The sequence below is a fragment of the Anser cygnoides genome, chromosome 12, assembly GCF_040182565.1.
Source record: "Anser cygnoides isolate HZ-2024a breed goose chromosome 12, Taihu_goose_T2T_genome, whole genome shotgun sequence".
Classification (NCBI taxonomy): domain Eukaryota; kingdom Metazoa; phylum Chordata; class Aves; order Anseriformes; family Anatidae; genus Anser; species Anser cygnoides.
Window position 1 is genome coordinate 19,369,781 of NC_089884.1, and position 13,104 is coordinate 19,382,884.

General features: G+C 35.0%; 1 protein-coding gene across 1 annotated transcript in view; it reads left to right on the top strand.

Moving 5' to 3' along the window:
* The window catches only part of ITFG1 (integrin alpha FG-GAP repeat containing 1), a 73,317-nt gene that overhangs the window by 20,756 nt on the left and 39,457 nt on the right, over positions 1–13,104 (top strand). The window contains exons 7-8 of the mRNA XM_013186856.3: positions 923–981; positions 2,870–2,954. Of these exons, the coding sequence (XP_013042310.3) occupies positions 923–981; positions 2,870–2,954 (144 nt within the window). The remainder of the gene's footprint in view (positions 1–922; positions 982–2,869; positions 2,955–13,104) is intronic.

Consider the following 13,104-nt stretch of genomic DNA (forward strand, 5'->3'; position numbering starts at 1 on the left):
TTTCAGACCGTTTCTATGTCTTCTGACACTCTCTTCAAGAAATGCTTAAGCAGCAATAAAATTCATTCCAATGAAGCACATTATCATGATAAGGCTTTTCACATGAGTGCTCTAAAGGAAATTGCTATTTCAAGTATTCAGGGGAACAGAATTAACATAACTTCCATCAGGGAGGGGGAACCTGTAAGCAAAATCTTTTGTTTCCATTTTGTTGGTTTTTTTTATTTGATATGCAGGTTCTGTTTTTTTTCCTTTTTCCTGGAAGACAGTACCCCTTGTTGTGCCATTTGAAATTCCCTGTACAGCAGTCCACCTGCTTATTCAGTAAAACACCTCAGGGTATGGCATTGATATTCTTTTTTCTTTAATTCATTTTTTTCTGCCCACAGAATAACGGTTGTGTTCTAACAAAAATAGTGATATTTTAAACTAGAAAGCAAAGAAGGAGGACAATGGAAAAGAAATCAAGTGCTTAAATTTTAAAGGGTGATTTTCTTAAAATCTTCAGTACACTAGAGATCATCCTTTTTTTTTCTCCCTCAGGCCTTTTTCTTTTTTTGATGCCCCTTACAAACTTCTTTCTTCCCCTTCTCCTGAATAAGCTCCTCTTTAAGTAGGCATCATCAGATAAATTTTCTGAAGCACTCTTTTGTACTTTTTTCATGTTTAAAAGAATTTTGTGTAAAGGAAGCCTGAAACGTTTCTCCATCTTTTTCTCTTCCTGTCAATAGCATATATGTTACTTATGTATCCAAAATAAAAGGATGTAATAAAAGGCTGTTATTAGGTTTTCATTTTTAATTTTGACTTAAGAAAAAGTACACATCATTATATTTTTTTTAAGTTTGAAGCCTATTTCTTTATGCTTAAAAATGTTCTTCAGTTAAATGTTTTATTTCTCTTGTTTTTTCTTCCCTCACAGATTTGTTCCTTACTACGTCAAATCCACCCAACATTCAGTTTGAGACGTGGGTAAATAAGGTAAGAGAGAAGACTCAAATAACCATTCTGTTAAAATGCAGAAACATCAAACAAACAAAACATTAAAGGTTGTCTGACCTGCCTGGTGTTAGGAATGAGTTGAACCGAATTGAAGGAAATCTTTTAGTCAGCATACATTTCTCTGCAGGTTTTTTTAACATGACTGCAAAGGTAACCAACCAGATTTACTTTGCATGCATTAGCAGGACTCCTGCTGTGTCATCAGCTGTTGTAGCAATCTACTGACACTTAGCACGATGGTTTATAAAGAAATGAATGATAAGATTTTTCTAATTTTGTAGTCTCAAAGATTTATTTTTTTAAGCTTTCTTAGAACTGTGATTCCATGTTTTGGGACAGAGGTTCAAAATCTCACTCCTAGCCATTTGACTATGTACACAAGTTACAGCTGAGAAAATTCCAAGTCCTGTGTTAACCAAATATCACAAGTGTAACTCAAGGTTGGGCAGAAACAGGTCAAATGGTTATTTATTTAAGAACCTCATTGTTAATAACAACTAATGATATTAGTTGATTTGAAACTAAATGCATCCCTTAGACTACATGCTATCCTAAATTACTGTAGTTAAGAGTATTCACACCTGTGCATTAAGTTTACTTTTTTGTTATAGTAAAAACTGCTGAGTTCTCTTTGAACTTAAGAGACTTTTTGGTTTTTTTTGTGGGTGGGTGACTGAGCATTGATACAAGTGGCTCAGATTGTGGAGTCTCCATGTGAACATAGTCAAAAGCCACCTGTACATGGTCCTGGGAAACCAGCTCTGGTGACCCTGCTTGAGCCAAGTGCAAGGTGGAAGAGCTGCCGGGGGAAGGGATTTCTACATGTGCTTTTACGTGGAATTACTGAGAAGGAAGTGAATAAGAACCACCATCAAGTAGCTTAGGGAAAGGTAAGATAACGAAACGAGTAGCTGCCAAACTTGGCATAGATCAAGTTGGGTAGGTCATACTGCAGACAGCTCATCACTGAGGGCATCTTGTGACACGTTCACTATAGCCACCTGAGGATTTCTCCCATCAGTGGTATCTGATGATCCCCCTTTCTTTCAACATGTGTATGTGTAAGAATTCTGAGTGCAAGAATGAGAAAGGTGGTAGCTTGAGAACAAACCAAGGCCTTGTTACTTTTTGTTCATAAAGTCCACAGGCTAAAAGTCAGTTAACAGATTGCTGACTTTCTTCATTTCATTTTTTTTTTATAACTTAGGTATATATAGTTGCATCTGTGTCACTTCATGAACTGATTGCAGTGACTACAAAAGTGGGCCTTGAATTATCTTACTTGGTTACAAAAACTTTAAATTTTAAATGGGTTTTGGTCCAGTTGTTATCCAATTTTATAATAAACAAGAATCCAGCACTCTTCTGTCTTTCTGATGGAAATATTAGAATATTACTTTCTGCGGGTCAGGATTTTAATAATAGACAATTAAAACAAGACCTGAACCAGACATAATGTAAAATCATTATTTCCTTAGTAGAAGGAAAATCAGAAGCATGTGTGTTTTTAAATATTATGTATAAAATTACATGTGAGTGCATAAATACACATTAGTATTCAAAGTAATTAATGATTTAGATTTTGGTGCTGAAAACTCAGTCTGTTTCTAATAACATGCAAAAAAAAAAAAAGCGTGGACAACTCTATCTGAAGAATGTTACTATTGGATATCCATAGGATTCCACAAAGAATTAGAAATGCAAAAACTCAATTCCAGTATCCAAGCAGTGCAGTTTTCCATAGTTGAGCTTTCTCTTACCTATTTAAGATCTTCTTTATTGATATGTATTTTCTTTGGTTTGAAAGTCAAGCTTTATCACTTGATACGCAGTTCAGTTTCTCCATCATCTTTGTTCTGTTTGATAGGATGGGAACTTCTCTAAAGCTGGAAAAAGCAAAGAAATACCCAGTGGTGTGGTGATTGTTGGGCAGTCTGTGTTTGCGGATTTTGGTGAGTTTCATTTTTCTAAACTACTCATATCCTGTGTTTCTTTTTTGTTGAATTATGAAGTTATTTTTTAAGGTGTTACATCTATTTGCCTGTAAATCTTGAAATATGTAGGAATATTTTATTAATAAATTCAGCTAAATTCAACTGTGGCTTTTCCAGTACAGTCTAACTCACATATATCTACGTTCTTTCAGGCATTGTACCAGTATCAAACCTATTTTTATCAGATGTATTTTGTTTTTCATGATTGTGTTTTGATTTTTTTCTGAAACAAGCAAAACTTCCTTTAATGCACAGGTTTTTTTCTTAAAGCAGTTTGTTCAGAAGGTACAATTTAGCTTACAGTTTGTGTAAACAAAGAATTTAGGAACGTACTGAAATTCTAAATTAATTAAAAATGATTGTATAAAGATTGATGAAACAGATTGTAATATTTATAACTGAAAAATTCTGGGAGGCTTTTGGACAGAAGAAAATCTTAATTTATATGTAAATGCAACTAACTTTCACGAACATCTGTTTGCAAGGGTTAGTGAAAGACTATTTTTCTAGTAGAAAGTACTTTTTCAATTAGTTCTGGCTAATCAATGTGTGTGTCATGTTATGGACAACAGGAATGGTTGGTTTTGTAGTCCAAAAAATACTTTTTGTGTGTGCTCTAAGATAAGAAATTTGTGACCCAAAAAATACTACAGGCCTAATTCTGCTGACACTACTGTGTCAGTGACATCTATCTTAATAAAGAATTAATTTATTATACTTCATATATGACATTGTTGAGGCTGAGCCTGTCTTTAAACGTTGCCAAATGGTCGCCTTGTTGCATCATTTTAATTTTCAACAATTGTGACGTGGGGGCATGACAGCTTTTTAAATGAAGTCCAACACCATATTAGAATGTGTCCAATTCTCCTGCTCTACTGCTGCTACTTAAAAGAATTCTAGAAAAGCTATTTCCTCACTTTTAACTCAAAGACATCTCTGCTGGACAGTTAGCTTTCCTTAGTCCTTTATATAACAACTGTGGATTAGTTTACAGATCATTAGTAAATGAAGTAAAAATGAAACCTGAAGAATGGTCTAGGTTCTTCTGTGAAATGTTTACCATGTTTTGTAAGTCCTTTTAAAGATTTTTTGTAATATCTTTTAATGTTTACAAATATAAACACTTGTGTATAAATACTACATTTTTGCAATTAAAAATATTTTAAATATGTTGGTTTTTTTGTAACTATTTTCCAAGCTGATGTTCTGAATAATGTGTCTTAATAAGTATTAAGCAGATATAGCAGATCTTTTTTTAATGATGGCACTGTGGAAAGCAATCTTCTTGTAGGATATTTTCATCTCTATGTTAGGTAGTTAATGAGCCCAAGTGATATATCATAATTTTAGAAATTTATCATAATTAATGGGGTTTTAATAAGCCGTGGGGTGTCTTTGCGAAGAAGAGAAGAATGGTTCAGATGTTAAAGTTAAAACTTTGAAAATGTGAATAAATTGAATGCACAGCACTCTGACAGTGCGGTACACTGTGCGGTTTTGGTACAGCCAAGGTTATGGAAGGCACTGGCTGGTGTAGTGATTGCAGCAGCAGGGAGCTGCCATTGTTTCAGAGTTCCATCACCAATTGTGTAATTCACTGCTCTGCTAGCTATCATCAAACTCATAGGGGAAGCATCAATATGAGGGTATAGCGGAACAATCTTTCCATTAACAAATTTAATGGGAGAGAACGCCTGCAGGAACTTAAGAAATGCATACAAATGAATGTAGAGGGACAGCATGTATGGCAACAAGAATAGAGAGGTGGGGAACAATCAATACCATCTACTGAAGGCAATGCTGGCTTTTCAGAGGCTGACTTCTTTGGAATTGGTTATTCTAAAAGATCTCACCCATTTCATTTATGAGAGAGAAGATAGTTATCTACCCAGTGTATCTTAGAGTATGAGGACCTTGCTCCCTCTTCCGGAACAGCTGCATTCTCACTATCGTCTTTATCTTCACAGGTGAATGCAGATGACACAAGCCCATCCAGGGTGAAAGAGGGGAGACACTTTAATGGTTTTTCTTTCCACCATCTCCTCAGTGGTGGGACATATTTTGATACAGCTCTTGCTATGTAGATTTTCATGAAACACATAGAAATGCTTTTCTCAAGGCATCAGTGCTGTTTCCTTGGCTGATATGAGCTGATGTTCTCAAAATCATTAGAGGAGACAGATGCCTTTTTTGATTATCAGATTAGGCTTTATTGGGACACCTGTATAGAACTTTATAGGGATTATTTTTCTAGACCTTTTTGTGGCTGAGCATAGGTACGTCTTTCAGTTGCTTCTAATTAGCATGCAAAAGGGAAGCGTGAAGAAGTCTGATGCAAGGACTCGTAGTTATGGAGTGCTTAAAACATGGCTGAAACACAGAAGACATTTCAAACAGGCAAAATATGCACAAATATGAAAGAAGGAATGTTCCATGTCCTTTGTGTTGAAAAATGACTGTCATATTATGTCATCTGTTCAGCTGCAGAAACGGAGGAGATTTGTATGGGAAAAGTAAAGCAGCTATCTTGCTTTGCTGTTTCTAGGAGTAGAAGTCTTTTCAAATGAAACTGCGGAGGGAATTGTGTGGTTTCTAGGTCAGCTTTCTGCAGTCTTTAATTGTAGAGAAGAGGAGGGAAGACAGTTTAAAAAAAAAAAAAAGTGCTTTGTGGACTTTCAAGTAAGAATTGGATACAATAGGTTTTAGGCTGCCATGTTGGCAGTAGAAGATAATTGGCTGCAGAGGTTTGAATCTCTGTATGTAGAAGATAAGGAAAAATTCCCATCTGTAATTAAGTCTGAAGGAACTAACTTGACAAAAGATTAGTACAGATTGTCAATGGCTGTATCCATGCTGGAAATGTTTTGATAAGGGAAAATAAATGTGAAGAGATTTTGTGATATTAATGAAAGAAATTAGGTGTGAATGAACTTTCTAGGGGTTATTTTTTTTGCTTTGAAGCAGGTGTTAAGGTGGCTTTTATTTTCCCATGTCACAATGCTGATACGTGTTTTAATTTTCCTAAGGGAGAGAAAGGAGTGCTGTAAGCATGTGTATGTTGATAGAGGAACCACGTTTCTTCTGACAGTTATGGAAATACTTACAGCTATGATTTTGAAATAACTATTTGAGTACAATTATGACTTCAGTATTTAATTCACCTTCTGTTGCAACAGTGGATAGGAAATTGAGTAGTGCATTATTTTTTTCTTCATCTTGCCAACATTCATTTAAAACAAGACAATGAATAATTATTTTCTCATTGAACAAAGTTTTCGAGGATACTGAAGTCAATATACTATTAAAACAACGTGCATAAGTAATTGATATAATTTAAATTCTATGTTACTTATGAAGTGCAGTCTGATGGAAGTTGAATAATGCCCTACCACCTCCAAAAAAAAAAAAAACCTCCCTAAATACCTCTCTAAATGTAGTTATACAGTAATTGGAAGGAGGAAGCATAGTTTCATTGCAAAGGAGTATTTAAGTTGAGTTCTGATAACTTTCAATCCAGTATTTTTTTCTGCATCAATCTAGCAGCCAAGAGGCAAAATCTTGTGTTACCAGAATAACACTGCATTTACCCACTTTGCTGTGTCAGCATGTATTTAGAGACTTCAAAAGGTAGGCATTTATTGTACAGGTTTTGTGTGTAGTGAGCTAAAGAAAATGCCTTATTAGAAATGGTTTGTCAGACTTGATCTTTTTTTCAGTTTTCTGTTTCAAAAATGATGAAATAATGATTGTCATAAGTCAAAAGGAAGTTAAGGTGTGATGGTTGGCAATTTACATTGTAATTTGGCTTTCTGTAATGGGGCCTGAAAGAAGTTTCATTGCACAACCAATCAGACTATCAAATGATGTAAATGATTCCTCAGAGCAGAACCTACCATTGCTCTCGTGCTCCGCTTTGTGCATGCTGCAAGCATCTTCTCTGTTGACAGTGGGATACAGCTGCTGTAACTAGAAACGTGTTCAGTATACAGTCACAAGCGTGTTACGTTCCCGTCCTATAGTATTTTTAGTGTTGCCTCTCTTTTCTTCCCCTTTTTTCAACGTTTTCTGTATCTCGTAGCTGATGTACCAGGCTCTCTGTTCCCTAAAGGTCTCAAAAGATTCTATGTTTCTCTGCCACTTCTTAGTTACTTAACCGTGTGCACATTAAACTGTGGAGCTACATCCAGTCTAGGCACGAATTTAAGAGTATATCATTTGAGCTGCCTTTTCCTCATTTACACCCACCTTTCTATTTACGCACTGTTGTGCTTCTGCAGTCCAAGATTCTGATTTATTGATCATATGTACATCTAACAAAACATCTCTTGTTTCCGAAGGTGACTTAGTCTAACATTATGTTCTGTTTCCATTAAGTTTGATTTGAATAAACCTTCCCAACCATAAGTCTTTACCTGTCCTTTGAAGGGGGGGAAAAAAAGGTGGGGGTGGGAGTATCTTTGAGTAACATACTGACTGAGAAATTCTAAAGGCAGCTAGCTTTGGGTTAGATTCCTTTTCTTATATTAATTAGGTTGAACAATAGCTATCACGTAGAAACCATTTAGGTAAGTAAACATGTTTAAAAAAAAATTAAAAAAAATCACAATTTTGTGATTCATGAGAAACTGTTACAGATGTTAGTGTATAATCTTAGTAGCTAAGCACTAAGGTACTAAGATTCCCTATTCCCGATGCACTCAAATAATGAATTTATATTTTTTCATGGAAAAGATGCATACAAACATATGTTTGAATGCCTATATATGTGAGTCTGTAAGGTCTACGATATTTCTGTATGTACATATGTTTATATGTGTATGTATATTTTAATGGAAAAATGGACAAATATAGGTGTACATACATGAAATACATGGTAATGTAGTAGACCTCAGGCTTTGTCTAAATTGGAACCTGTAAAATAAGTAGCCCCCGCTCTGTTACATGATGGTGATGATTTGTATATTAACCTGACTGAAGGACAGTGAACAATTGACAAAGTTGTATTGCCCTTTTTAAAATAAATCAGAAATGCTTTGTGACATGCTTATTACAAATGGCATTTCAATTGATGAAGGTGAGCAGAGCTGGGCACTAGAGAATTCTGCACTTATTTGGCTGACACATTACTCCAACAAGTAAGAGCTCTTCATTATTACTTTTTCTATTCTTCTCATGTCACTATGGTAATTGCAGTGCAGTGGTTGCTATAGCAAAAATGATTAATCCTCCGTTGTTGTTGTCTGTATGCTAGCAGAGGCTTTTTATAAGATCTGCTTGTACTGGCTTCAGAGGAAATCATAATGTTGGATGGAATTCTGATAAATAATTGCAGTTATAAATTGTTTTAATTGTATTAGGAATTCTGAAAAAATTTATACTTGTTAAAGAAACGTAAGGATTTCAGTGGAGCATCCTGAAAACAAGATTTTGAGCAATAAGATGAATGTGAACTGTATCTCAACACAAACCTGTTATTTTCTTGCTACATTGAAGATTAATGTAATATGTCTTTAAAGGAGTGAGCCAGAAGCAGTTAGTGTGGAATATGGTGCTGTTTATGCAGTCTAGTAATTCACTTTTATTGGGAATTAATGTTATAATTGCTATTGACCTATGATTGGTTCACTGGAGACTGATAAACTATCTTTTATGATGTCTGACCTGAGAATCGAGAAGTTTTATTAATCAGTCACTGCTTTTGCTTAGTTCACACAAAATAAATAAATAAATTGTTGCAGCTTGTATGTAAGAGAGTCAAAAATAGCTTTCCAAAATGAAAGTAGAGCATACTGTTGATAGTGTCCTTGTGAATAAATACAACACAAGTCTTACTTTTTCAGGGTAGCGTTTAGCCAACTTTTTACTCGCCATATGTTCTCTTAGCTGCTGCTGGGTCTTCATCTGTGTCGCCGTCTTTAATTTATGAAGCCTGTGTTTATTCGTACTATGCAAACTTGCTTACTTTTTTTTGACAAAGCAAGAATTGGGATTATTGAAGTTCTCCTGAAACCTGAACTCAGTTTTTTCTCATGTTTAGAATCTAGTAATCCAACTACTAATTCTAAGACGACATCTCCGTTCACCAAGTAACTGAAGAGTTTCATGTATGTTACTTGAATGTCATATGGTAGAAATTGTCATTTTTCTCATAGGTAATGAGAGCTTGTTATTGCCAGCTCATTGTGTTTAAACAGTGTAACAGAGTGCCTAACCTTTGTTCATTTTTCCTTGAAACCGTTCATTGCACTGTGCAAAATGCATTTTGTTGATTTTTTTTTTAAAGTAGACTTTGATTATCCTGCAACTGATGATACCTTAAATACATTGCTTTTATGCCTGCAGAGTTTCATTGCGCTTTTGTAGCTTCCGGTTTGGTATCTCACTTTTCTTTTAGAATCTAAATTTCTTTATTTTTTTCCTCCTCTTCAGAATGTCACATCCTCAGATGCAGTAACTATGTATCACAAGAAAACTTTCAATGATGTATTTTGGTAAATAACATCTTTACATAGCAATTGTCTTTTGAGCCCTGAATTGTGGAAATGTACTTGAACTCCTGTAGTCAATAAAAGGACTCTTTACTAATCTTAAGATGCAGGAAGATAATATATCTGTGTTTGAAATACTCAGCACATGAGGAATACTGTTATTACTGTGATCAGTTCATATGAAAAGATGTAAAAGCTGATGGTATTAAAGAATTCTGAATGACCTTATCTAAGGAAGAAGTTGTTTTTGTGATAGACCCACTTGAGTTCATCTGAAACAGGTACTTGGAGATACTCCAAGTTAATTGCCGCTTGGGTATTGAGTTCAAGGTGCATTGTAAAAAGTGTATTTAAAGGATAAACCTGTCTTGCTTTTTAATTGATGACCAGGAATGCATGCTGTTCAATGATACTTTTAATTTTTCTTAGTCCTATTTTAAAATATCCAGCATCATGACAGTTCTTAAGAAAAAGATCCTGTATTGAGGTTAAGACCATAGCTATAGCAGTTTCCCCCCCTCATTTGTTAGCACGTGAAAGTTTGATACCACATGTGCTTTCTAAATGTGTAATGTTAGATAGTTCCAAGCTTTGCCGGTTCTGTTCTTACAATGTGAAATACTTAGAAAAGTAAATTTCAGCATCAACTGCAACAGGAATTTCAGTGCTGACACTTGTTTAGTGTGCAGGTAGCTTCTCATTCTGTTTTTAATTTCATTTCATGTTTAATCCCTTCTTTTCCTTCTCGGTTTCCAGTTAGTATGTTTAATATGCTCTTCTTTCCATTAAGACAGAAGATCTCACTGGTGAATCAGATGCAGCCTAGAAGTCTTTTTGTGCAGTTTGCTGCCATGCTGTGTTTAAATGCTTTTCTTTCCATGGAGATGTTAATACAGATTCTTCGGGAGGGTATAGACAAACCTAAAATCAGAATTTTAATGTGAAAGAGGGTGTTATTAGGTTTTTTTAATGTTCACATAACTTTGATTCATCTGTGAAAGCTCTTTACATCTGTCTTTTGAAGTTGTGATTCACATTTTCAAAAAGCAGCTGACATTGATTATTTTAATAATGCGTAATTATCTTAGTAATTTATTATAATCATCTCTGTCATGACCATCTCCGTGAACACCTAAAGGCAGAGAGTGACAAAAGAATTCTAATAATTTTATTACTTCAGAAGATAAAGATAAATTTAAGATAATCAGCTTTCAAACAAACCTTTATTTTGTTTGAATATCAAACTCAGTTGTACTGGTTGTCTTCTTTTTGCCTGCTCCAGAAGGAGAGTGTTTTGAGTGCTGCTGTAGCAGGATTTTTTTCCTCCTTATTTTCTGTTCTTTAGAACTTTAAATGAAAGGCTCACAAGGAAGAAGAATGAGAACAGTGCAAAGCAGTGAGGGAGAGATGTGAGCAAGCTATGTGCATGGTGAAATAAAAGGCATATGAACGTGCATTAGGATGTATTATATTAAACAGATATGCCTGATGCTTATTTTGAATTTAAATCAACAGCAGAGAAAAGCTTCTTGGCTTTTATTGTACCATGCTGAGGAAATGTTTTTTCTCACCTTCTTGAAAGGAACTGTGAAGACTGCACTGACAGGAGGTCTATAATAACACAGCCAGTTCACAATGTATATTCTCAGGAGAGAACAGTAGGTGTTGAAGGCATGAAGACTGTGTGGTGTATGAAGTGCCTTGCTTTGATGTAGCATCGGATCCAGAATTACGGAAGCTCGACTGTTCTTTCTGTCTTAATGTGCGTAGTTAGCTTATGTTTATCTCCCAGAGGGGGGGAAAAAAAAGGTTTTTTAATACAACTGGAATAAGTTATGGGTTTATTATAGCAAAAAAAAAAAATAGCTTTAAAAAAAATAAAATTGGATCATACACCCGCCAACTTTATTGTTTTGCAACTTGGTTGTAAAATACCACTTTTTAACACCTTTTTCTGTTTTAAAGGAGTTTGACTATCTGAATTGAGAAATCTTGTTGCCTGTTTACTTATGTTTAACATATGATAAACATGCTTATTTATAAAGCATCTGTCTCATACATCGTGATTTTGGAAGAAGTTTATCAGGTATAGATCTTTTTTCCTTAAAGTGTGGAAGAACATACTTCATTAGCAGTCCTAAGAGGAAAAAAATCAATTTGGTAGTGCAGGGTTGTATGCTGTCTTCTCTGTTGCAGTGCCTGCTGGCTAGTCAGCCTAGTTACTTTATAGATTTATCTTCCTCTCTAGTTATGGAAAGATGAGGATGGTAAGTTAGTTACCAGACAGAACTGACTGAAGGACCTGCGAGTGTGTGTGGTTTTGTTTGCTCTTCATCACAAAGGGTCTATGCTCATTTGGCTGATAATCTAGTTGGTTGAAAATGGAAGGGGAAAAATCTAATGGACCCGCTACAGCAATCCCCTAACTGTCAGAGTTGAAACTACACAAACTCCAGTGTCACCATAACAAATTAGGACAGCACAACACCTACAAGTAGATTTGCAATTTAGTGAAATGCTCAGGAGGATCAATGAGACCCTCAGAGTAAATGCTATTTGTGCTTTTGTTTTAAAACATCCGTTTGTTATTGTACGTTAGTATTGAATTTTGAATATATAACACTTTAAAAATATCATAGTGTTCTAAATTTTATTTGGGTATTTTTTCTTTCTTCCATTCATATATATTTTTAGAAGAGATGGAAGAGATTTGAGCTATTTGAACATCTTCAAAGAACTTTCAAGCTTTAGTTGCAAGTAATTTTTCTCATACAATCTATGAAGTGTACTCCCAGTGATCTGCACAATCTCTGTCTTTTGGGTTATTCTTTTTCTGGATTGGAACAGTAGCAGTTTGCAGACATGGAAAGGAATCTTTGTGCCCATGGCTTTTCATTGAAATGCAGTGAATAGGTAGTTGTAGGTAACAATTCTCATGTGATTCATAGAAGATATGACTGCTAATTTTATCTTTATATATTTTGACATAAATACAGATTTGTAGCTGATGAGTGTGTGGGACTGTTCTTTTTTCATTTCCACTACCTATAAAACCTATAAAGCTTGATTTTTTTTCTTAGCGTAATTCTCTAGTATCACAAGCCAGAGTCATATGTTGAGAACGTGATAGCTACCAGTTGAGTGTTTATTTTTATGTCAAACAGGCTTTCTTTTAAGATGAGTGCAGCTACCGAAGTACATTGGGAGTCTAGGATATGTTTAAGCACATCTAGTGCTATGAGGTGCATTGGATTTACAAGTAACGTTAACCGTGAGATTTCCAGCAACTTGAACTAAGGTTGGTGAAAATCCATACAGTCACAGAAGGATAGAGCAGTAGACTCTAGGAGCTGAGTAATGATAACAGAATTTCTAGAAGTAAACGTCATGACTGGTTCTAACACCTAATTCCCTTGGTCACTAGTTGTACTAGGATGAAGTGAAATTTTGCATGTATGGTATTTCTGTACTGTTTGACAAAATGAAGGCATTTCACTGTTTAGACGAAGTGTAAATTCGTATGAGCCACTGGGCCACACAGAAACACATGCAAACTACATGCAGCCTTACAAAGGTAATATTGTTGGCACAGCTATCAAGAAAATGAATACTTGTGT